This window comes from Numenius arquata, chromosome 15 (genome assembly GCF_964106895.1).
Source record: "Numenius arquata chromosome 15, bNumArq3.hap1.1, whole genome shotgun sequence".
NCBI classification, from domain to species: Eukaryota; Metazoa; Chordata; class Aves; order Charadriiformes; family Scolopacidae; genus Numenius; species Numenius arquata.
In genome coordinates this window covers 324,238-350,726 of record NC_133590.1, presented here as the reverse complement: position 1 = coordinate 350,726, position 26,489 = coordinate 324,238, and the positions used below count along the sequence as shown (strand labels likewise).

Sequence of the window (26,489 nt, the reverse complement as noted above, 5' to 3'; positions counted from 1 at the left end):
CCACTACTACAGCTGACAACGTCTGAAGGAGCCCAGATGGGCCTGTATGTCAACCAGACAGCTCAATAGAGTTTTACTTTTCCTCAGGAATTTGGTCGTTTCTAGACCCACTAGATCATCTACTGACTGCCATGCGCACTACGTGTAGATAAGCAGCTGCTTTTTGTTACAGTATAATTACAGGCTAAGTATTAAATGTAGGGGGTTTTCTAGTGTCTGAAATAGCATGTTTTCACAACAAATATATCAAAGAAATGCAAGCATTTACTTGAATTTAAATATGGACTCAGAAAATACGTATTCTCTGAGATCTTACATGTTCTCCACTTGTTCTCCTTGTGTCATACGCTTGCTATTAGCGTCTCATTTTGTATGCTCGATACAAACTCATCCATCATGCTGATGAGATAGTGAGACAAAAAGCAAACCAGTTTGGAATGGGACGGATGGCTGGGGAAGTTACTCAGAAAACCAGATAGAGCTGGGCAAACATCAATCATATTACAATTAATTCAGCATCACTGAAGTCACTGGAAAGTAGCCGTTTCAGAGATTTCGCATCCATTACATGGGCGCCTGAGACTTGGAAGTCTCAGGAAAGAAGCCAATTACTTTCCTTTTCTTGACACAAAAATAGAAGGAGGGTTAGAATTGCATTACTAAATGGACATGTTTTCAGCCTGACCTGTTCCCCGTTGAAGTCCATGCGGAGCAATAGGGCATTTTAGCATTAGCAGGTTGCTGGACTGAAAACATGCAATCACATGCTTGGTCCAGGTACAATCCAGAGATTTTACTGGAAAATTTGCACTACAGGAAAATCCATAGATAAAAAAAAGTTTAATTTAGACTAGTTTAAAACTCTGATTTAAGAAGTTCAGCTGCAAGCTGCAAACTAGCTTGAACATCAAAAGTACTTCTGCTGCTTTGGTGTGGTGCATGGACTGGGGCATGTTGAGGTGAAAGGTACACGGAGCTACACCAACTATTGAAATGATTCGGCTAAACTGTTTCCAGTACCTGAATTAGCAGCACTATGAATGGGCACTGTATGTGCCAAAGTGGCACACTAAATATTCTATTTCTTTTTCATCCCCAATTTTTCATGGGTTAAGGAGTCACACAGAAGTCTAGTGCAACAACAGACCAAACTGGGACTTAATAGTCTCCCAATCATTGTTAAAGTAATCTTCCACTCAGCCATTGTTATACTAATCTGCTGATTTCAGAAAAAAGCCCCAAAGAAATTCCATGGTGGAGCTGGAGAGAAACCATATAAAATGACTTGCTTATGGCTTTTTGAATGATTCATTAACTAGCATAATTTAATCTGCCACATTCCCGGTTAAATTCCAGTTTAACAACGTAGTGTGTGCTACCAGCTTTCCAGAAATGTTGCAGCAGCCAATAATAAGTTAAGCATTAACCAAGATCAGACACCAATGTAGCTACAAAACTAAGAACTATCTTTTAGGTCTTTGCTTAGTTCACTATTAAAAATGTCATGCAATTCACTTAATGGATGGGTTTTGATTAAATTGATTTTTATCTAAAATACAAAACCTGTTTTCTCTCTTTTCAGAACATGTCAGATTATGAGCTAAGCCGATTCAAAATAATGCACCAGCCGTAAGTTCTTCATTATTTTCTGCTTCCCCATTAAAACGACTAATACTCTGCTGTACTCTGACAGTTTCTCTGTTAATAAATAAGGAAAAATGAGGAATGAAACCTCCTGCTCATATGAAGGGAATTAATTGATGTGGGTGGAACTTCCTCAGGATTAGGATCGTGGAAAGTTTATAAGAACTGTGCTTCAGATCAGCTGGCAAGCAAATCTCTTCTGCACCAGTGGCTGGGTGATATTCTTCCTCAGGACAGGGGCAGCCTTCATACTAGGAAAGTACAAGGTCAACTTCTTCCAGAACACAAAATATCTTTACTTGTATAGTGTATGAGGCTAAATTTTCAGAATCGGTTCATCTGCTGCCTAGGGATCAATTTAAGTGATCAGATTAACAAAGTGCTATGTTGAAAGTAATTTAAATAGAATTTAGAGTACTGAATAAGCAAATACAGGTAAAACAGTTAGGAAATGCCTTCATGTAATTTCCAACAAATCAAGTTCATTTCGGAGGATACCCTTAATGTTAAAGTATATTAATTCTCTTGTATTATTGCACAGAAATAATATTAAGGAGTTTTCTCTATGAGCCAATGAAACGAAAAAGAGTTCATTTTAATATGGAGTGAGTTGCTCTACCTCACCTAGTGGTTGTTATTTTTCCTTGTAACTATTTACAAAACTAGAATTGTTTTTCAAATCCCACTCTATTGGTAAGAAACTGGAGGAGCTTGGGGCATTTTTACCCATTAAAATCCTACTCCTATTGATAAGAATTTGATGAGAGCATAAGTTAATATTCTTCTGGGTTTGTTTTGATAATTAATTAGATTAGTGAGGAAAATATAAAAGTACTTTATTGCAAAGTAATTAAGTCTAACGGGACAACATTTTAAGAGAAAATGTAAAGAGCATAAATACAAAGTTTCTGTTTCTGTGATATACATGAATCTCATCTGCTACAATATTGGGGTAAACGGAAATCAACTGAACTGAGGCCAAGAGTTGCACTTCTACTGATGTGGTTGTTCCAGCTTTGGATTCTGAAACCGTATATTGGAATAACAAAAGTGTTTTGTAATATGAATTCTGTTGTCAAGTATAAAACAAAAGTCAGACTAGATCAAGACAAAAGTAATAAAACTCCTGAAGTGCACAGTGAGGATGTCACGTCCCTAGCACCAAGTTTCACTCTAAAGGGTGTTGCTCTTAGATCTTACTGCTTGCTATTGCAAAAATTACCTGAGTTTCTAGCACTCTAACAGTTTGCATGTTTTAATTAGGAAAGGTCTACATTTCCTAAGCTAGATAACCTAAGCTAGATAACCTAAGCTAGATAACAGGCCTGTTCAAGCCTGTTCATACAGCAAGTAATGCCCAATGGATCAAAACGCTAAGGACAGATGAACAGCAAAATACTAATCACCAGACAAGGTGAGAGCAAAATTTTGCATTTCTCCTGGCAGTAGCCAGTGCTTCAGGTCTCTGCCTGTTATGAAAGTGTCTTCATGGGGCCGCATTAGACAGAAGCTAGGTCCCCTGACACGCCACCATCAAAAGCGCTTTGCCTTTCCCATTACCATTCCCAAGAAAAACACTTGGTGTTTTTCTTTTCTGTAAGAAAGATTTTGAGTCTAGAAAGCTATAAATGCTCTGTGAACTAAACCACACAGTTATTCTACATTCTGCTAGGAAATCCCGTCACAGCTGTACCAAGAGCAATCTGCAGCCATGCACGGGTACACTTCCCTGCCTTCTGCACCAAATACCTCTGCAACTCAACGGAAGGCTCTTTTCCCTCTACTCAATACTCTACCTGCTCTCTAAGGGGAAAAAGGTAACAGGTACAAAAAAGAAAAGGGAAGAGTTTATCATAGTAATCGTTTTGATACTCTGAAATAAACTTTTTTTGTACTACACTTTTCATGAAGATTCTTATTATATTCTGCTATTTCAATTAGCATTGGCTTTGACAGCCTAATGACATCCTGATGTTCTCATCCACACTTAATGCCACAGGTCCACCTAGATGGCTTCTGAGCAGCTACTGAATAGAGAGGTGAAATTATCAAGGTGCAATCTGTACTAGTGTCCTATCCTGAGCGTGAAATGCAATAATGAAAGATTCCTTCCCCACTTCCCAAAACACTAACAGAAGAGAGGTGCGGCTTTCAGACGTGGGAGAGCAGAGTACGGAGGCACTAGTCCAAACCCTCTCTGGCTGCCAGGGTTGTGCAATAATCTGCTCTCACAGGTTTGTTTGTTTACAACAGTTGTGACATCATGCTGAAATCTTGAGCTTTGCTTAAAGCCCTTCCTCCTGCAGAAGCACCATTCTGTTTTTCACTCCACACAGCAGACTCACCTGATACACCCTCTCCCTGAAAACCTGGGGTCACCCAAAACACTACACGAGTTTCCTCTCAAGAATGGCAGTACAACAGCATTTTCCAGACACTTCCCATTGGAGAAACCTCTAACATCCCACTGGGGATGAGTGGGATGGGTCATGGGCTTATGTATGCAGTGTTAAAATTTATGCCAGGAAGAACGCTATATAGAACATCACACTGCATCCGGGAGCACTTTTTAAGAGGGTGCAGGTATTTCACAATACTGGAACTTAAGTGCTTTCCAAACGTGCTGTCATGCTGTCTTTACTTAACATTTTAATAAGTAGTGTAAATAAGATTGGTATTTATAACTGTATTCAGCAAAACTGGCATATAAGCTATAACTCACTTACAAACATCCATAATTTGGAACCACATCTTGAGAAAGATATGTAATTACAGCTCAGTCACTAGTCCAAGACTTACAGTACCAGATGCTTATGCAGAAGTTGTTTCACAATAATTTCAGCTTACTCAAGTTTCACTTTCCCAGGGACTGTGAAATTAAAAGGCCTTCTTTACAGCTAATGTGATTAGAAATTCATTCCAAATCAAACTCAGAATAAATTTTGCTCGCAACTCATCGGTTCTGGGGACTGTCTTCCAAAATCAGGACTGGATTTTTTCATCACAAAAAACAGTGCTCTCTATCACATGTTCAAATGCAGAAGCCTGTTCTGGCTGTGTCCAATTGCTCAGTAAATGAGAAATCTTCACCTGCAAATCAGGTATGAGATGTCAAGTCTTGAGTTTACCATTTATATATAGCAACATGCAGTTATGGAAGATCCTGGTAATAAGAAACACATAATTACAAACTTTGTTTAATTATGGTGTGGGCAGCATTTAATCTTTTCTTGAAATAAACATCTACCAATTCTCACTGCTGTGAAAAATGTTACTAGTTTATTTTACCAGTATTTTATAGTAGGTGCAGAAAAAAATTGCTATTCATAAATCAAGTAAGTGTTCTGTAATTAAGATTGCTTTCTAGATAAGTTTCTAACATCTCTTTTTTTTTATTCATGTGTTAATATTTTTTAATAACTCCAGACTGAAATTTTTCATCCTTGCCTTCCCAGCAAAGGAGGTATCTTTTCCTGAGACATATGCATAAATTCTCAATTATAAGAGATGTTACGTGTCAGGAAAGTACCTTTGTAATGCTGAGATCTTGCATTTAAAATGTCTGCACTTGCATCATTCAAACTGCAAGAACTAGAAACAGTACACATTAGCTCCTTTTTCATCCTCCCCCCTCCGCTCACATTTTTTCTTTTATTTCTTCAGTAACGAAGGTAAACACCTAATATGGAAAATTCACCTTTCAGCTTCTTCACAGCTACCCGTATTTAAATCCACGGACAAGTTCTCTATACACCAGCTGCAAAGGCCTGGATCCCCTCAGCCCCTTCGTAGCTGGGTTGGGAGAGAGTTTGTAAGACAAAATCTTTTGGAGCGATGGTGTCCAGTAAACCTGGATTTCATAAATGTGGATTTGAGACCTTGCTCAGCCTGAGTCAACTGAGCTAAATTATTTTAGCATTCCCTTCTTCCTTTCCCACCTGCCGTGTGGAAATAGTAGTATTTCCCTATCTCACAGGGGTGCTATATCGGAAAAGCATCAGGAATTGTGATGTCTTTACTTAATATAGAAGGAAAACTGTACAACTGCACTGCAGGTGAAAGCCGTACCTTGCTTCCCGAGGTCCCACTCACCAGCTGTGACGCCACAGGGCCGCAGGAGTTACATGCACTGGGGACATGCGAATATTGTGGAGGTTACTGGCCAAGCAGTGGCCAATACTGCGCAGCTGCAGCTGCCAGAGCTCTGTGCTGCCAGCGGCCACCCCAGGCTTGCAGGCAACAAAAGAGGATGATGGTGCAAAGAGAAAACAGGCCTCTGCTGGCAAAATTAATTCTAGTCTGCTCTTGACAGAGATTTACACCCATCTTTTCTCAACAGTTCAATCAGACGCTTCTGTGCATTTTAACTCATGGTCTAGAGAGAATCATTGTGTCAAACACTTGCATGCATAACGCATTTTCTTCTATTACATTTTTACCTCTCATTAAAAAGACAAGAAAATTGAAGCCAATAACATTAAGACAATAGTTAAAATTAGGAATAAAAGAGAAGTCAAGAAATAAAATAGTAGACTTCTAACAGACGACAATGACATTCAAATTTCACATGTAGAGAATTTTCTAATCCTGTTTGGAGGGGAGATTACATAGGCATTATCGTTATATTTATTCTTAGTTAATAAATGTAGGGTGTGCAACATGATACTTTCAGTTTCACTTTGAAGTATTTTGATTTCTTGCTCCTGTGCTTTTATTTCAGTGGATTACTTTGCCTAACCAAAGACAAATCCTAATGAAAGTACTAGTAAAAATCAATGAGATTTCTATAAGAATTAGACTGTTTCCCTAAGAAATAATAAAGACAAAGAGCTTTCGCTGTCTTTTTAAACAAGATGCAGCAGTACAGAAATCTTGGGACAATCTGCATTTGGACTTTTCTTACTGCAGAGAAAGCTCCAAGCTGAAAAAGCAAAGGGGGTAGATGACTTCTATCCCAGTACTCAGCAAGCAGTAAAGCTTTTCCCCTCTCCTTAAGATATACCATAATGGATTTTTAATTACCCTATATCCTTGAAATACCAGCACTGACCCAGGTTGAATGTTTTATATCTAAATATGTAGATTTAGCTCCTTGCATTCCTTCATTTTTGATGTAGCTTAAATGCCGCTTGAAAAATCTCCACTTATTCCCAAAACTGGAAAAGGCCAGGGCTGCAAATTCATAAGATACCTCGTCATACAGTGACCTCCCAACAAAAATTACACCTAAAAGAGGTTTCCAGTACATAACCACTCTAGTGCCACAGACACATACTATGGGACACTTCCTTGGTAGCTATATATGCTCCAAAGAAATAAAAAAGTATCTGAATTTGACGTTAAATCACATTTTTATGTTTTACTCATTTTTAGCATAGAAAGGCTATGACAAAAGTCTATTCAGGTATCAAATATTTACAGAGGCAGCCATTGCCTGCTGATTAGAATTAATTCTGGATATTCTCCTGTTCACAGGAAGATCTAGGAAATACTTGCTCAGCAGAGCAACACCATCTTGCCTCCTCTTACAGCAGTAGAGAATACTACACTCCTACAGCAGAAAGGGGGCAACGGGCACTTGCATTACAGCAGTTTCTCTTCCATCCTGCCATGAGCAATTGAGACTTTTGCAATGACACAGGTTACTTGAGAAGGAGGAAAGATGCCCTCACATCTCAGGAGCATATTGTGCTCCAAGTTCTTTAGGAAGCTCACTTCTGCTCTTGTAACTAGACTGCTCACCGTGCTATCCTGGATCTAAAGCCAGGCAAAACTGGCATTCTGAAATTATTTTTGAAGTGTGTTGCCAAATTCTTAACAATGAAAGAATGGAAAGATCACAATGTTAAACACCTTGTGGCACCACCACAGACCACATGGATTTGAACCTGGGACCACAGTTTAATCATAGCACCTTCCCCATCTCAGCTCCATGTCAAAAGTATCACCTACTCAGGTGAACACAGAGAGAGAAATTCCAACACTATGAATCTATAACTGGGCATTTTTCTTACTACTATGGAAATACAATACAATCTTCTAACCAAGCTTTGCCATATTTTTTAAATTTGCCAAAAATTTATGATAGTCAATGGCAAAATATGCCATTCACTATTTAAGTCCAATAACATTTGATCCACAGATAAACCGTGAATTTGTACTTCATGCAGTGTTTTAGATTGAAAATAATGCATAAAGAAAATTCTACAAGGGAGAAACTATTTCTATACATCACATTCTCCTACAACTGCAACTACACAGAAGACATTTTCTAAAAAACTGTCCTTCTCAACTGGACACAGAGATGCAAGTTGGAATTACATTAGTGGTGTTCTAGGTGGGATGAAAACCAAACCCAATATATAAGCCATTCAAGCTAGCAATATGTTCAGCTGAAGAGCAATGTATATCACCTCATGTTCAGTCCTCTGCAGTGTGGCTTTTAGACCATGAGTGACTTGCCTCCTATCAGCCCACCATCTGTTTATACTTCACAATTAAGACAAACTCAGAGATGCAGTGCTTGGGCAACAGCCTTAGTTGTTTTGCAGCATCTCTTAAGATGTCAAATGAAGGGTATTTTAAGCAAACACAATGTCTAAAAAGTCCCTACTTAGTGGTCTTTCTCATGAAACAATTTCTTCAACTGCAGTTGTATAAAGATACTAAGTAAAGTTGATAGGAAATAACCATGATTACAAGACTGTCTTTGTTACCAAAAATAAAGATGTAGCTAGAAACCACATTTGGCAGAGCTTATAGAGAGAAAACAGACACCTGCATGCAAGAATCACTGGATTTTACCAGAGATTGTGAATAAAACAGCATCCAGTCTTTGAAAAAGATACTGCAAATAGTAGCAAGACAATTATCTCAAAACTTGAAAATATACAAAAATACACAAAAGATGTAAGTTTGTAAATTTTCTGATCAAGTCCTGATATCCAGACATTTTCTGGGTCTTACTGCTTTCCAAATGGCAATGGTGGCAGTTCAGATATTACATGCTATTTCCATGCTATATTGCAGCTGTGGTTATAGTGAAAACTACCTTGGCAATGTTTTAGTTCTCGTGGTTCTGGGGACTATACTCCTGCCCCTGGGCCGAGCAGGAAGAACACAGATCAAAAGGCTTTCTTTATGCACATACTACTGTTAGACTGAATTATCACTATTGCAACGATAAGGAATGCCTCACAGTTGCAGATATTGTCAGAGCTGGAGGGGTTTTTCCATTTTAATGAAAATTGCATCCAGGAACTCCAATGAAATAAAATAATTTTGTCCTTTTTCCCATCCTTTCTTACTGAAAATAATACCATTCTTAAATAGTTGAAATACCAGTTGATACTATCTGGAGGTCACCAAAGAACTGATAGGATATGAAGATGTCTTGATGCCTGCGATAGAAACCAGTTTCAAGTTGAATATCTTCCACAGCACATTTTATCTCGCTATCCCAGTTAGGAAAATAGAGAGTGAGTCACAGAGGTTGCAGGCTTTGCTGGCTTATGTCTGCATAGATAATATATAAATCAGTACAAGCTTAGAACTGTCCCCAGAGTCTCCTTCTCTTCTTCAGCCCCATGATTTTCCATTACTCTCTGTTCTGCAGCCTGTTCAGGACAACTTCTAAAGTAGAAAATTTTTGAATTAGTCAACCTTGCCTAATAACCTTTCATGGTACCCTACCACACTCAGCCATCTACGGAATGCCATTGGAGGGAGGTTAACAGTATAATTATAGAAGTGTTTCTTTAATATTGGAAACACTATACTCATTTTTAGGGGCATTAAGCAACATAAATCATAGGTTCTTTTTGCTAAGAGTGTGACAGACTAGTGCTAAATGATACTAGATGTCTATTAACCCTCTTTGAAGATCAAGAGTGGATCAGCCTCTGAGAAAAAGGCATATGCTGGTCCAGCTCTAGGGAGAGCCAGGCCTGTAACACTCAGCTTAATCTCACTAAGTTTTAGTGAAAGTAGAAACATCTATCTTTGTTAGTACTCTGGACCACCCTAAATAGCAATAGAATATCAGTTCTGGAGCAACTCAAGTTGGGTACCAAAAATCAAAGAAACAAGTCACCTTTTTAAGACAAAGACCCAAATGACCTGTTCGTGTTTGCACGCAAAGCCAGAAGCAGGACCAGAAATGGAAGCTGTTGCCCAGGAACAGGAACTTTTTCCTCCACCCTGGCAGTTGATGTGCTTTCCTTTTCTCTATTACATGGCTGTACTCAGACCACAGAGAAGAGGTTGTTGTAGTTTCGATTCACTAGTCTTTCTTCCCTTTTAGAAATTCATATTTGGTAGTCAGAAAGTGCTGCACCTGGGACTCAAAACTCAGAAGAAAATAACTTCTGGCTCATTCAAGCAATGAAGTGTGAAGGACTATTAATTTATAATCTCATTTTAGCAAAATTGTCCATGTGCCCCAGCTGAAGTACACACTGAGCAGAACACAGAGCAAATGTCTTGACTCATTTTGCTCCAAGGCTCCAAACTGCAGTCCTCTCAATTTTTGAAAGAAATACAATATTTAATTTACAGCATGTTATCAACACACATGTACATCTCATTCTTCTTGCTTTAGACCAGCCTCTGTGAAAACAAGTGAAAATATAACCTCTTCTTGCTTTTGTATAAGCATGCAGAGCTTCATTCAGAGGTTCATACGTTTGTGCTGTGATGGCAGGTGGTCTATGCCATATTTCTAAGATAAAGAAGGAAAGCGTTAAACCCTTCATTCAAACTTTCATAGAATAGAATCATAGAATCATAGAATCGTCTAGGTTGGAAGAGACCCTTGGGATCATCGAGTCCAACCATCTACCCTACACTACAAAGTTCTCCCCTATACCATATCCCCCAGCACCACATCTAAACGGCTCTTAAACACATCCAGGGATGGTGACTCAACCCCCTCCCTGGGTAGCCTGTTCCAATGCCCGACCACTCGTTCTGTGAAAAATTCTTTCCTAATGTCCAGTCTAAACCTACCCTGTTGGAGTTTGAAGCCGTTCCCTCTCGTTCTGTCATTAATTACCTGTGAGAAGAGACCAGCACCAACCTCTCTACAGTGTCCTTTCAAGTAGTTGTAGAGAGTGATGAGGTCTCCCCTCAGCCTCCTCTTCCTCAAACTAAACAGTCCCAGCTCCTTCAACCGCTCTTCATAGGATTTATTCTCCAAGCCCTTCCCCAGCTTCGTTGCCCTCCTCTGCACCCGCTCCAGCACCTCGATATCTCTCTTGGATTGAGGTGCCCAAAACTGGACACAATACTCCAGGTGTGGCCTCACCAGCGCTGAGTACAGGGGCAGAATCACCTCCCTACTTCTGCTGGTCACGCTATTTCTAATACAAGCCAGGATGCCGTTGGCTTTCTTGGCCACCTGGGCACACTGCCGGCAAATTTCTTGAATTCAGAAATGAGAAGAAAAGAGGCAAATGGCTGAGATAAGTTAGTAAGCCATGAAATGCAGTGCTTAGAAATGGGGTCAGCTAGACAAGCAGGGTAGCGAAGTCAGAAGATGAGTTGGAAGGAGAAGTCAAGGGACTGCCGCAAGAGAGACCTGTTGCAGCTGTGAGCCAGTCAGTTGGTGCTGCAGCAACCATTCTCTTGAAACAGCTTTAGGAGAGGCTGCTCTGCCCAGCTGGCCCGGCAAAAGATGAAGTGCAGTTGGCAGGAATGCCACAGCAGCCCGTCGTGCAACAGAGTTCAAGACCTGAAACCCAACAGCCTGCATAGGTACAGGTGGCAACCCACAGCTTTAATGTATTTGCCAAAAATATATATGAGATTTGCCCCAAACAAAAGTAGAGATTTGCATTCAGCATGCAAATAAATACCTCTTTACTAGCACCTTCTCATAAACTCCCTTTCCAAGAGCAATGCCAATGTGAGGAATGTAGAGCTACCCTAGTAGCACCACAGACACTGGCATGACTGGACATTAGAAAAAAGTTCTTCACAGAAAGAGTGGTCAGACAGTGGAATAGGCTGCCCAGGGAGGTGGTTGAGACACCATCCCTGAATGTGTTTCAGAGTCATTTAGATCAGGTGTTGGGGGATATGGTGTAGGGGAGAACTTTGTAGAGTAGGGTTGATGACTGGACTCAATGATCCCAAGGGTCTTTTCCAACCTGAACAATTCTATGATTCTGTGATGGTACTTGTGTGTATCTACATGACGGGTGGTATTAACACCCATCAACACACGATTCAGAGCACCAGAGAGCCACTCTGGATAGATCATCTGTAACCACCTAAATACAGGCAGTATAATAATGCATGTATTTATGAAATTAAGAAGAATCACAGGCAACCTACATGCTAGCTTTCTCTCATTTTTCAGTGCTTCAGAGCATCCATATGTTGGGTTGGGTGCAGCCTAGGGACTGAGCACCAGGCACAGGAGCTGCTCAGCTGCCAGAAGCAGGGGGACTGCACGACTGCCTGCTGCCTCCGGGCTGAAATGCCGCGTCTCGAGCTGCAGCTCTGTTAGGTCTTGTTCCAGATACTGCTCAGTTGTCACCAGCTCTGACACCGTGCTCCACCGCACAGTGTAAACACACTTTGACTTTAGAATCTTCATGTTTGTTTGCAATTCTTAGAAGTAAAATTCAGATATGCTCTGAATTCTTGAAGAGGCAAAGTGTTTTCAGGCCAGGCTCCGGCCAATCTCTGGCCACACTCAGAGCAGGATAACTGCAGCTTCCCTGCAGCGCGGTACAGGGTAGGACCACCCAGAGCACCTCGCATGGGTTATTTTATCAACCTTCTGGAAGGCAGAGGGATGAAGGGAAATTCTGCAGAGTAGGGAGGCAATTCAGCCTCTTGCCCAAAGCTGTTTTGGTCTGGGCTGAGAATGCTGTTAAAAATTATAATGGAACAGTATTGCCTGATTTGTTTTAAAAAATATTTTATTTTATTCTTCTGCAAGCCATGCCTGATTTTTCAAAGTCTGACAATCTCCTTCTGTTCCTAATAGTCAAGAGTCCTGAGGGGGGGGGAAAAAAAAAAAAAGAAATTTTATGTATTTTACAGTCCTTATACTAGCTTTGCTGTCTTCCATTCTCCTCCACTGACTGCCATTGCACATTTTAGGTACTCTCCAATGATATCCTTGACAGAGCATTAAGTCTCAGTTTCTTCTTCACAATTCTGGCGCTTCAGTTTCCCCAGACACCTGCTACCACAACTCTGTCATTTCTCCTATTTAGTTCCTCACTGGCCAGTTTCATGGCTTTTTATTATTTCACAAAGCTCTCAGAATACAGACAATAACCTAAAAATACTTTGCCGTTTCAGTTAATTTGCCTTACTACACATATCATAAAAGTAATCAGATCCTTTTCTAAATCCCTGATCTGGCTGATAGAATTAATTTCCTTTATCAGTATATATCTTCTTTATCTCATTCCTCTGACTTCAAGCAATAATATTCTGAAGAAATACAAGGGAATATAAGGCATATCCATGCTGTTCCTTTAATGACTAGATAATACAATTCACGATCATAGAAGTAAAAGGACTGTTTGTTTTGCTTGAAATGTCAGCATGAGCTATCAGCTATATTCCTTTTAGATTACTGGTACAAATAATGTTTGAGAAATTATTCATAACTAGATGGGTTTTGTCCACACATAGATTTAAATATACTCTGAAAAGAACTGCAAAGTCAAATATTTCCTGTCATTATTTGGTCTTTTTAAAGAAACAGAAGTACAAGTCCATGTGCAGTCTTACAGGTAATTCTCTACTCACTAATCCCTTTCCAGGGATTTATTTAAAATTACAGATAAAACCAAAATTTGAACTCTTTCCGCTTTTAACAAAAGCAGTACTAAACATGAATGATATACCTCCATCACATTGGTACTTTAATGTTTTTTAGTTTTGGTTTTTTTTAAAGAAAAACGTGACTCAAAAAAACCCTGAAAAATAACAGATGTAGCTAATTTCAGATCACAGAGCAGAGCCCTTACAGATGATGTCTTTCTAGCAATACTTCTCTACCATCATCAAGGAAGATGATATAGTATCAGATCCTCTGTTAACCACAATGAATAATGGGAATAAATTCTTCAGGATTAAAGACCTAAATGCTCCAGAACCAGCCTAGGTCAAAACCCACATATCAGTATATGTCTATACCTACTGTGTACTTTGCAGAGTCCACAGGATGGAACACCAGTTTCTGGGGAAAATCCACTTTCTGTATAGATCTGAAGTGTTATTCATTTACAACCAATGCACCAGGAACATTTTGAAACACAGCCTCATGGCGCAGCTCCAGCAGATACCTGGGCAGTCTTAGGATGTATTCTATATCAAGCTCAAAACTTTGCTCCTTTATTACGGCATTTCTTTCTACTATAGTACGCTTGAGTACTGACTGACTTATATTTAAAGTAAAGCAATCCCACATCAGATCAAAGGTCTAATTCATGTGACGTTTACCAGCACCAGGTGCCTGAGGAAGACGATAAGAAGGAGGCAAATGGGCACAGGCGAGTGCCTCCATGCACGTGTGTGAGCAGCACATCACTGCCTGAGCTGGTACAACACCCCCATGGACCACGCTGAAACAAATACATTTACACCTTGAACTTTGATTCAGGAAAGCACTGGTGGTATCAGTTCCACGAGGAATAAGAACAGTAATAGAAATGTATAATTCCTTTAAAAACTCATTATAATTTTTTTTAAAAAAAAAGTATGAGCCTTTTTCATAAAAGGGAAAATTCTCCTGTGAACAGAATGATCAAAGTTAACCAACCTTGAAGAAGGCTTAAGCTCGAAAGAAATCACAACCTTAAGGAAGAGATACCTTAAAAACCAGTAATTTCTCCCTGGAAGACTGTGGTATCACCGTTGTCTTCCTGTTTGCTAACTCACAGGAACATTTTACAGCAAAAGCTATACAAATAATATATACCTTGTCAACAGTTTCAAATTAAAAATCTAGTTGTCACTCATCAGTCTGTTTATAAACATACATACTCCTGACTCAAAATTATTGTGGCAATAACAAACAGGACAATTTCAAATGTATAACATAATGCCAGGCAGATGTGGAAAAGGCTTAAGTACCCAAGTCCATCCTGTAGATGTTGGTAAAATCCACGTTTGTCCCGAAGCAAAAAATCTCATAAGACTATCATTTATGTATATTATTTCTAAGCTACCAGTCAGAAACTTTCTTTAATCCCAAAATACTTTAGATTTTAATTTCCTCAAGCCAGTAAACTTCTTCTCGTTCCCTATTAAAACAACATATAATTAAAAGGTATAATCGTTTATGAATAAGACTACCATATGCTACTGCAATACAATGAATATTCAAATTTACATGTATGTGTTTCTTTACATGTAGACTTCTATCAAATTTTCTTTCTTCTTTCACTTCTCTCCAAGTTCCCTTTATATTTTAAATCTGAAGAATGACCAAAAAGGTAGAAACAGTTACTCTGAAACCCCGTGTTTGCTACTAAATGTAGATATTTTTTCTTCTCCCAATATACTCTGAGAGTAGAAAGATGCAGGCTCTTAATGACCACAAACTTCTGAAATAACTCTTTTAAATCCTGTACTACAGCAATAAATGCTTCAGATTAGGATACATAAAAAACAATAACCCACTGATATAGTGTGACACTCCTATTGATCTGCTATAGTTTTGTAGTCTTAATGCAATTAAGGTTACCAACTGTGTAAACATAATATTTGCAACAATTCACAAAATTTTCAGTTTAGACAACAGAAAAATTTCATGGCTATAGTTACAAGTCTGAGCAATTTTTCTCCACAGAAGAGAGTATTCCATGAAACTCTATCTCATTTCACAGCCATATAGCACCTTTGGTCATAAAATGTTATCTTACTATTTCAAATAGTAGTTTGCTACTTTTTAAATTAATAAGATAATTTCTTTCTTTAGAAAGTTCCCTATCTCCTTGATCACTTCACTGTCTTTTTTTGAAGGTGGTATTTCAAATCCACCATACTTTTAGGTGAGAAGGACATTCGGAACTTTTTCTGTCTGGTGACATTTCTGTTCCCAGAACATAGTGTTAGGCAACTCCAGTTACCCAAGAAACAGAAGAGAGCAGTCTGAAGAAGATGGAAACACATGAAAACAGAAAAGACTACAGACAAAAGTATTTTTCTTGTTCCTAAGCAGGAACAGGAAAATGCTCAGACAGCAATTATTGGGGCCAGTGAAGCAGCTCAGCTTACCAAACTGTACCAGAGAAAAGATGCACTGGCCATTTCCCTTGGCTGTATATATTAAAGGTCAGTGCAGGAAAGAACTGGTTTAAAATTTATTGTTTTTTCAGCTTTTTCCAGGTACTGAAGGCATCATGATATGTTTAAACAGTATCAGTGTTATACAAAAATAACTTCATTTTAAGATATCCCTTTCGTTTTGAAATTTGAAAACTTTGTGCAGCCTTTTGTCAGCGTGAGTACATGCAGCAATTCTGTCAGCAGGGACAGAAACATATTCAGACTCTCTAGCTCTGAATTCTGACAGACGCTCAGTAGGGACACATAGAAAGGAAGGACACAAAACACTTCTCCTCCTCCATCCTCCTCTGCCCCGTGCCAGCCTCATCCTCTGTGCCAAGGCTAAGTCAATCACTCTGAGCAGCCCTTGCAGGAAGCGATGGGGAGGAAGGACAGCAGGGCGTTACAAGCCCTGGAGAAAAGCCAGAAACAAGAGGTTTGCCAGCCAGCAAAGAAGCTCGTGCCCCTACAGCCCTGCCTCGTGGCTAGGATCAGAGCTAGACTGAAGCTGGCCAGTTTCAAGTGTCTGTTCCAGTCACTCCTGGCTGCTGGAAAGGGCTGAGTTTTGCAGACCAAGCAGCAGAACCACTCTTGAGTCACTGTAGCTGTGGGCTGGCTCCAGCACAGGTCACTGCCTCCAAGGCAGTCCGACCTCAAATGCTTTCAGTTTAACATCAAATAATTATTCTGTCTGAAGGAACAAATTTTGTGTTTCTGTATGCATGTGGAACAGATGACAGTAAAACCGAAAAGCAGAAGTGCAGCTTTTTACGCAGTGGGTTTGTCTCCAGGGAAATAAAACACATTTTCTCCACAGGTGCTAAAATGAGTTTGCCCATAAGCCCCTTCATGAGAAAATCCTACTACATTTACTGTTTTCACATCTTTGCCTATCCTGCGATACCTGCCTCCACATACAGCCTGTTTCCTCCAGTAAGCCTAAAGACAAACCCAAATCCCGTTCAATTAAATTTAGAGTTGCATTTTCAAATCCATCTCCTCCTACTATTACTATATGAACAACTTCTAGTATGCCATTTAGTACCCAAATTGATAATATATTAAAGCTTTCAGATTTCTACAGCAGTTGCTAGGAGTCTTCCAAAATTAACATGGCACTGAGCCATTTGACCCACAGTGAGGAGACTACAACTTCTGAAAATTAGTATTTTTTAGAAATACTTGGGACAGAAAAGTACCTTCCTCTCATCTGCTAAGACACAATTAAATGCCCAAATGTAACTTTTCCTGTAAAAGTAGTGTTTTCTACTTTAAAACAGCTTATATGCATCCTGGAAACGATAAAAATCCATTCAAATAGACTAGTTAAAGAGAATTTGAGAGCAATGCGTAGAAAAAAACAGAGATGTATTATTTTAAACACGAAGCAGCAGTGTTTCACCAGTCTATAGCAATCAGTAAGTAATAAATACAGAGAACGTCATGAGAAATCATGTTCCATAAACTCATGGTTTCCAAATACCAGCTATGGGACACTGAACAGTAAGTTAAGTAGGCAGTGCATCAACCAAAATAGGAACCAAGGGGAAACAAAACTATGTCTAAATTGGCATAGTTTTAAACAATAGTGTTTGAGTGCTCTTTTAGCCTGGTACCAAGTCCCGCAAATTTGCATTCAGACCCATATGATCAAGCACAAAACCTTCCCAGGCAGCATGTGACAGTCTTGTGCTAAAACCCTCCGTTTCCCCTCGGCACTTCATCCCCATGGCATATTGCTGGCACATCTTCCTATGGATAATCTGAAAGTAGATCAATTATATACAAAATACTTTAAAATAGCAGGCCTTTAGGAAAATTCAAGCCTGCAACATGGCTACAGATTCCAGTTCAGATTCAGGTGGTATGAATTTGGGCTGTTTCCCAATTCAGATGTAGGTGGTTTCAATTTGGGCTATTTTCACTAAACTTCCACAGCCTTGAAAAACAGAACTGTAGCAATCGTTTAGCGACTTTCGTGTGAACACAGACTGATCGGGCCAAATTCCTGCTACCGCCTTGGCTACATTTGCATTCCCATTATGTTGTGTCCGCGGTTGGAGCTCTCTCCTTTACTGCTCTCGGAGTAGCAGCATGAAGTCAGAGCTCAAGAAGTCGACTCCAATTTTAAATAGAGACCTTTACTTATGAATAAATACTCTCTTTGAAGCAATTATCAGTGTCTGAGAGAGATTAAAGACAGCATGTACATATAGGCTCAAGACAGTAAAATCAGACAGACATTTTTAAGCGAATTTTCAATCATTTTACATATTGCTGAGGAGAGCTTACAGTGCTGCTCTTTTGTCAGGACTTCCTGAAAGAAAAGCCAAGAAAAATCTCACAAAGCTGTCTTTAAAAGAGTAAAATGTGCAACATCTTGTGGTTCCTCACATTCTCCAGAAGTGGTGAAATCAAAATGAAAAAATACACTAGCTACTAGGTAAGACAGGTTGTACGTGAAATCCACTTGAAGAATTCTTTCCTAAAAGAACAGTTGCATCCTTGACTCCTCGGTACTTCTAGGAAAAAATTTTGGCACGATCTCTATTAATGTTGGAGACAAAATTTTGCTAATTGAGACAGGGTTAAGAAATGGGTTTTCCAGCATGACTGAGGGGGAAAAAGTAAGTCTTACATGGTCACGTTATGAATAAAATTGAAATCTGGTTATCAAACTGATTGCTTACTTCAGATCAGGTTTCTCAGATGTTCTATATACATTGAAGGCACTAGACTGTATCTATGAGCATTAATGTAATCTTTAAAAAATATCTTCCTCTTGAAATAGTCATGCATAGCTCATTGAGATCCTTTAATGCAGCAGTCTCCTCAAAGCACTAAAAATAAAAAAAACCCATTAAAACTATTTACTTCAAATTAATGTTTTAAATTAATCTATTTGCAGTTCTTTTTATTCACTTTTTCATTGCTAAATTTTTATGCTACATGACAGAGTTTACAATTCTCTGTTTTTTTATTTCAACTATGTGAAATCCTAGAAATTCATAAATGGCAACGGAGAGCCAAGGCTGTACCTATACACTGGCTTCGACTTTTCACACTCTTCCCTGTACAGCTGATATTTTATATAACATTTAATATTGTAGTATGAATATTAGTGATATTAGTAGCTTCAGTAGGAATCCCTGACAAACCCAAAATCAGCATAAAACCCATGTACTGGAACGTATTAAACTAGAGAGCATTAATTTCAGTGGAAATCAGAAAAAGCAGTCATCAAAGGAGTCAGAGATTTTGCCTAATGGTTTCTCCATGATTGGGTCTGTATGAAGATGCCTGTTCTGGCCCAGGAACACCACTTACCAAGGACTAAAATGCTCCAGACAGGTCTTCCAATCCCTTGTTTCTGTGCTACAGGAGTTCTCTATCTACTCAGAGAAGCAAAGTTAAATGATAAATGGCCTTAACAATGGGGTATAGAAAACTGGAGCTCTGAGCAAACAGGAGGTATCTGGCAATTCACAGCAATTTTTGACCAAATGAAGAGAGAATATTCATAGTCTCAGAGTTTGTTCCACTGAATCTGGTTTTGACCGTGCCTCAGTGATCTCACAGCTCTTAAACAGAAACCAGAGCACGCCACCAGAGTGAGGCGGCATGTACAAGGAATGAGCCAGTGGGAAATAAACAGCAGAAAATAGCAGAGGAAGTAAAAAATAATTTTAGTTTCTGAACATAAAAGATAAAGAAGTTGCTTTTTACAATCTTTTTATTTATGAACATAAATGGAAGTTTACACGGTCATAATGGGAGAGGATGACAGAGACAAACACAGACTAAGCCACAACACTTGCAGTGATGAGGAAATGATGTTGCAACAATTAGTGACATTTAGAAAGTTTGTACAAGCATTTAGAAGGTCTTTTCCAAAATTTCAATGGCATTTTGAGCATCAAAAATAAAAATAAAAAAGCATGCCTATTCTGTGAACCATCCTGCCAAACCAATTTACTGGCAAATACTGCATTACCTGTTAAGTAACGGTACCAGGAATTTATCCTGTATCTTTTGTAGCCATACACAGGAAAATAAAGTTACCAACTATCTACATCATCACGAAAATGGCAGAGTCCACATGAATCCACAGGGTTCTTAAAATAAATACCATTTAGGTAAAGGGCTTGAATGATGATGCTCCAGAAAACCAGTACTGTGGGAACACCTCTGCAAAAATCCTCATCCAAGACATCAAGATATATTCTCCTGGGACACTGTTATGCCCCACACCCCAGGGACCTGTCCCTCACCTCAGCTGGGCAGTGCAGGCTGGTCCAGGCTGCCAGCCACATCTCAGCGGCCAGCAACGCCTGCAGGCTGGTGGCCATGCCTGTCCCCATTGGCCCCAGATGTGCCAGGGAGCAGGGAGGTGGCACAAGCATCCCTCAAATCCCTCTCTGCCAAGAATGGCACTCATGGCTGTGGAGGAGGGGTTTCACGTTAACCATCACTGATCAAAATGCCACCCATGTGGTAATACAAATCCCAGTTCCTCTTTGGCATTTTCCAAATGAGCACATTAGGTCAGAGGGACAGTTGCTGGGGTTACAAATACAAAAATAGCATGACATTATGTTTGCTGCATGGCTCAAACCTGCCACCGCCTCCAGGCCCTCCCAGGGCTCCCGAAGAGGAAGGCAGGGTGTTTCCTGGTATGGGCGTTAGTGAGGCCTTGGTCCGCCCTCCAGCCGGGGCCCCCAGAGACACGTTTTGGAGTCATGAGTAATGCTGGAGGGATGGAGGAACTGCTGCCACCCACCTGCCCCATCCCTGGTGTGGGTCTGGAGTGTCCTCCTTGCCAGGTGCAAACTGTGGCTTGCTCCTCTCCATATGGACTATACAAAATACCTCTTGACCACAGACAGGATCAGTCCCAATATGGGCCAGAAGTTTGGACTCTGAAACCACCTGCTAGGCAAAAGAAGAGGCCTAGGGCTGTTTGGAGGGGACCAGGAGTGTGTTTTATTTAAGGTTTTTCTCTAGTGGTTATCCTATCTTGTAGCACCCAACCAAGCTCTCCCAACACCAGGGTAGATGGCCAGGTAGGCTGATCTGGAGGCAGACCAGAAAGAGCTAAGTGGGCTGTAGTTGTTTTCTGGTGAGGCTACACTGTTTAGGTCAGCATGGTTTTGATGCATGCACACATTTAAAATAGCGAAGAGAAGGAATTTCACTGTAACTAGAAAGGCTTCTTTTGACATTTGGGAGTGGGTGGCTTCCTTCCCTTAATTTCAGGACTTTTCTGTACTTAACTCTCCATTGGTTTCCCAGGTACAGCATATTCCAAGGTGGCCAGGAGAAACCACTGTCTCAGATGCCTTGGGTTTAAGATACTGGGATACTGGGTCTGTATGTGCTTTTTGGGGAGGAAGGGGCTCGTTTATTCTTTACCTATGTTCTGCATGAGCATTCAGCCAGCCTAGGCCACATCCCCTGGTACTAGTGACCTCTACTAATTCTAGGCCAGACCCTTTCTCCCCAGGAAAAAATCCCATTGTCAGTATGTTTTGGTAGGAGTGGATATAAAGGGAAGCAATATATGCCCTGCGTAAGCATTCAGAGGGCCATGGTTGTGAGGACAAGCATTTACCTCCTTTCCCTGTACTGCTTTCCAAACAGGTAAAAACAAGCCCTGATGGAGTAGGAAAGGGTTTGGTTGTTTTTTTATTTTGGCTACAAACTGCTTGTAGATATTGAAGCAAAGCAGGGCCGTGTATTGGGCTACGTGTGTCTGTGGAAGAAACAAGCGGGCTGAGGTATGAGCAGTGGACAGGCCCCGCAGCAGGTGCCACAAAACCTCATGAACAAGTCTTGTGCAATGGAGACTTTCATAGGAGTAACTTGTTGGCAGCAGTACCAGTATGAGCAGTCACACACCTGATTCCTCCCACCCTGTGCTGCACCCTCACAAATATCTGTCCACTCAAGGAACTGATGCAGTTAAAAACCCCTTTTTTGTGACTTTTTGCTAGATTGTTTGTAGCAGACTCCTTTCCCAGTCCATTTCACTGCACAGCTACAGAAACCCTCGGGCCAGCAGATCACAGGGATGAGAGATCCTGCGTGAGCCGCACTGTCACCAAGCCCCGAGCTCAGGGGACTCGGGGACTGCCCTGAGCACGAGGCAGCAGCAGCAGCCCCTCGCCAGGAGCAGTGAGGTGACAGCACTGTGAGGACAGGCGCAGAAGCCCTCCACACTGGGCACTTCAGAGCATTAAAATGAAACCTGTGAACTGTTGAGTCGGGAAGAAACAAGGCAAAACCATCACAGCAATGCAAATGACGGGCTGCCACCAAAAATCTCAAACAGAAATGGTCTGGGATTCCTGTGACAGCCAGGCAAGAGGCAGTTGTTGTCTAAAAGAAATCACTGCATGAGCCTACTGAGCAAATCCTGGTACACGTTTAGATATAGCAGGAAGATTATATAAGCGAAAAATAAAGCAACTCGGCAATTTATTTATACCCTTCACACTGCCAGAGTGTTAATTTTAACTATTTCAGAATTAATTTAATTTTCAAAATAACTCTGAGGGAGTAAACTTGCAAAGGTGTCCTGTTCAAAACCAGATACAATGCAGGGTGAAATTCCAAAGATTTGTGTAGTAAATGACATTCAACATTATTATATTATTCCTTAAAGCCCACAAACTTTAAGATATCCTAAAAAGGGAAATTTGCTCACTATGGGCTCTCCCTAGAGAAATACTACATGCAAATAAACAGTGATTTCCATGTTGAAAGCTCAGAGACCACAAACGTCAGCCATGCCAAGATCAGAGCAATACTGTTATCAAAGACACATCTCTCATGACAGACTGTTTCCCCACAGTCACCTGCACTAACCAGGAAAGTCTGTTTTGCTGCTACATTTTCACAAAAAAACCCCTATAGTCAGTACAGTCTGGGGAGGGGACACGGCCACGTGAAAATCTACCCTAAGTGGCAACAAGAATCTCCCCAAGAAATAACTCTGGGTGTCCTCAAAACTTATTGTACTTATCAAACCATAGCAACATGATGCAGAGGTACATTTTTTTAAAAAGAACCAGTAGATTTCCTGCCTAGAGCAGCCTTAGCTTATAAACCAACTGCAGACAGGCCAAAGACACAGAAAGAGAGCAACAACAGTCATCCTCCAAAGGTGCAGAATTCAAATTAATCAGCCCTTGAGGACAAAGGCTGACCATGAATATCTGCTTTCATTGCCCCTCAGAAACACCCAGCTTCCTATAAAGTTCATCTATAAAGAGGAAAAATGGTTGAGCCCAAGAATGAGATATTCAGAGATATCAGAGCCATTATACACAGAGCAGTTGCCTACACCTTGGGTGGGAACGGCCTCGCTGTGAGCCCCTGGAAGGATCTGGGTTTGCTCCTGCCTTAGTTTAATAGGATGAGGAATTTCCCCCCCCCTTGACAGTGACATTGTCATCCTTTTGGACGGGAACAACAGGGTGATTTCCTCTGGTTTTCCTGGAGAACCTCTGGGAAAGGGAAAGTTCCCGGGGCAGCACGTTGCTGCTGGTACCTGGTACCTGGTACATCTCCACCGGGGAGCTCAGCGGAGTGGGGAGAAAGATGGAGCCGCGCCCCCGCATCGGTCCCGCAGCCTGCAAAGCCACCTGGGGCCGGACACCGAGCTGCGGGTCACCCGGCCCCGCCACAGCCCGCGGAGTCCTACCTCGGCCTGACCCAATGCAAACCCAGGGCACCCGAGCTGCTCGCTCACCTTCCTCCAGGGCGCTCCCACAGCTCTAAAAGGGAGGAGCGGATCAGGGAGGCCTCGCCTTTCCATTTCCAAAGGCTCCACCTCGGCGCCCGGTTCCGCAGCCACCTGTGCGCGCCGCCGGACGGGCCGGGGCCGGGCCTGGGCGGGGGCGGGCGGCCGGGCCGTCCCCCTGCCAGCGCCGGCGGGCGGGAGGGAGAGAGGCTTCGGCAGCCGGCACGGCCGTGATTTGACCCGGCGGGGGCATTCTTGGCAGCCGAGCTTCTGCCGCGCTCCGGGCCGCGGCTCCAGGAGGGGCCGAGCCCAGGCCGGAGGGAGGAAGCGGCCGCGCCGGCAGGTGCCGGGTCGGGCGGAGCATGGATAGGCTGAACAAGCTGACGGTGCCGGCCGGGGAGAAGTTCAGGTAGGGCCTGGCCCGCGCGGGGTCTGGTGGGGGAGCGGGTCGGGGGCTCCTGCGGGCCCGGAGCTCGGCGGGGTCCCGGCGGGAGCGGGGGTGAGGGGACACGGGGGGCTCCGAGGGAGGCGGAGGTTGGCAGAAGTTGTGGAGTACGAGGACGCTGTCGCCGGGGCGGCGGGGCAGCGCGGGAGGCGGGTGCGGGTCCGGAGCTGTTAGCCGGGGACGTGTTTCAGAGCAAAACGTGCCGCTGCTTCATCTGCGGTGGAAAAAAGAATGTTTTAAACTGTCTCTTTTCAAAGCTGTAGGAGTCTTCTCGCTAAGATGTATAAGCCTAATGCAAATTAGAGAAATTCAATTAATTGCTTAGTGTTTTAATCAGAATGTCCTCTGAAGATGGCTTTTGTAGTCAAATTCTATAGTACTTCCTAATCTTCAAACGAACTGGCGGAATAGAGGGAACTGGAAAATGGGAAACGTTCCTAAGTGGAGGAGAACAATGTTAAATAGAGGGTTTGAGAGGAAAAAAATGCAGAAGCTGACCATCGCTGAAGTATTTTTAGTGTGACTCTTGGTGTGCTGGTGGCGTTGGCAACTCAAGGCTCTTCCATTGTGACTTCTTTTTTTCTTAATAGTTAACTCGTACTTAAGCACTGAATAGTAATTTGTAAGCCATTCTCAAGTCTCTCTCCCTCTGCCCAGAAGCCTTCGTGCAAATCAAAGTAATCCCTCGTAAATCTGATTTTGATGGAATGGCATTTCTTGATACCAGTTGAAACGCCGGGGGGTGTTCGGGGAGAGCTGCGATGGCCCCCCCGTCCCTCGGCCGCGCACCGCTAACCTGACCGCGGCACGGGCAAGAGCTCTGCAGAAGGCTCGATGGACCGGGGAGAGGAGACAGTGAATTTCCTCGTTGTCTGCAATTTATCACCTTAAATAGTCTAAAATGGTCTAAATGGGAGAGGTGCAAATGAAAGAGATTAGCATAACATGGCGGCAGCCGTTTCTTCCTTCTTTGCAACAGCCAGATATTCCCTTGTGCCGCTTCACCTGTTGGCAGTGCAGTTGGCTTCTCCTACAGCCTCCCGTCTGTGCGGGAGACAGAGATGGTTCAGAGTTTGTGCTGAATGTTACATGAACTAAATGTAAAGCCTGCTTCTTCCATGTGCCAAGATGCAACGCCAAGAAATGTTCCTACCAAACATAGCTTCACTTGGTGTAATTGCAGTTCATGTTTTTTGAAAGGCAGCTTTCTTATAATTTCTGCTTTGTAGCAGCAAAAATTAAAGTAGCAGTGCTGAGTCAATGTCTGAGAGTAGAGCTTTTGATATATTTTTTTTTTTTGAAGTGTAGACCTGAAAAACTAGATATTATGTGGTTTTGCTAAAGTCGTCTATTCTCCGTGGGTATACTTGAGCCTACCAGGCCTAGCTTTTTATTGCATTAGCAAGTCTTAGGTCAGATCTGAATTCTTAACATATTCCATTAGTTTGTTTATTGCAACAATAAGAACTGTAAGTGTTCTTATGTGCTTCTAATTACCATGTTGTGGTACATATGTTGTTTGCAGTTAAGTCACTCAATTAACTTTAGCGTTCCTATCCAATTAATATTAGAACTTCATGGAATTCCAGTATTATTTTTATATAGTGTTTGTTAAAAGGTGTGCACAGAATTATACAAGTATTCCCTTGGAGTACATTGTGTGTTCTCGTTGCTTCCACATAGTCAGGAAAAATGAATTCCAAGGCTTTTTTTTTTTTTTTTTATTATGAGATAAATTAATTTGTGATGCATACAAATAATTTAGTGCTTTGAATGGTTTTCTAAATTGTGAAGTGAATATGGGAGCAATAGTCATGCTGCCATGACAGCTCTAGTGTGCCTTGATTTCAGCCTGAACCTCAGAAAAACATCCTACGTTGCAGACAGATGTGTACGTGAATGGGTGCACTCGTAACCGGGGGTGGCGGGTGGCAGAGGTAACAGGAAGATACCAACTCAAAAGATACAGCACCAAACTTGCAACTCTTTTCTGGTTTAACATCCTTAGACTATGAGCCTGTGAATCCTGGTCTTTAAATAATTTCTAGCTGCTATATATTACTCTGCTGTAGCATCTGTTCAGACTTGATGCATTTTTTTTCATTATGACCGCAAACTTTAATAATGACCTTCTGCTCACAGCTCTCTTGCTGTGTATCGCGAAAACTTTTTAAAAGGCATCATTGCCATCACGGCTGCAGTGACGGGCAAACCATGGCAGGAACCAGAGATGTACCACATGCTTTTCACTTGCGTAAGGTCATGCAGCCAACAACTTCCAGATTGCACGCAGACTTTTCCAAGAGCGCAGTTTGATGTTCATTTCAGATGACTTCAGTAATTTGCAGCAGTTCTTCC

The 26,489-nt window shown here is 41.5% G+C and overlaps 1 protein-coding gene across 1 annotated transcript in view; it reads left to right on the top strand.

Annotated features, from left to right (window-relative positions):
• Positions 1–26,489, top strand: part of BLNK (B cell linker) — a 110,142-nt gene that overhangs the window by 36,824 nt on the left and 46,829 nt on the right. Inside the window, exon 3 of the mRNA XM_074158932.1 lies at positions 1,583–1,629. Coding sequence (XP_074015033.1) covers positions 1,583–1,629 — 47 coding nt within the window. The remainder of the gene's footprint in view (positions 1–1,582; positions 1,630–26,489) is intronic.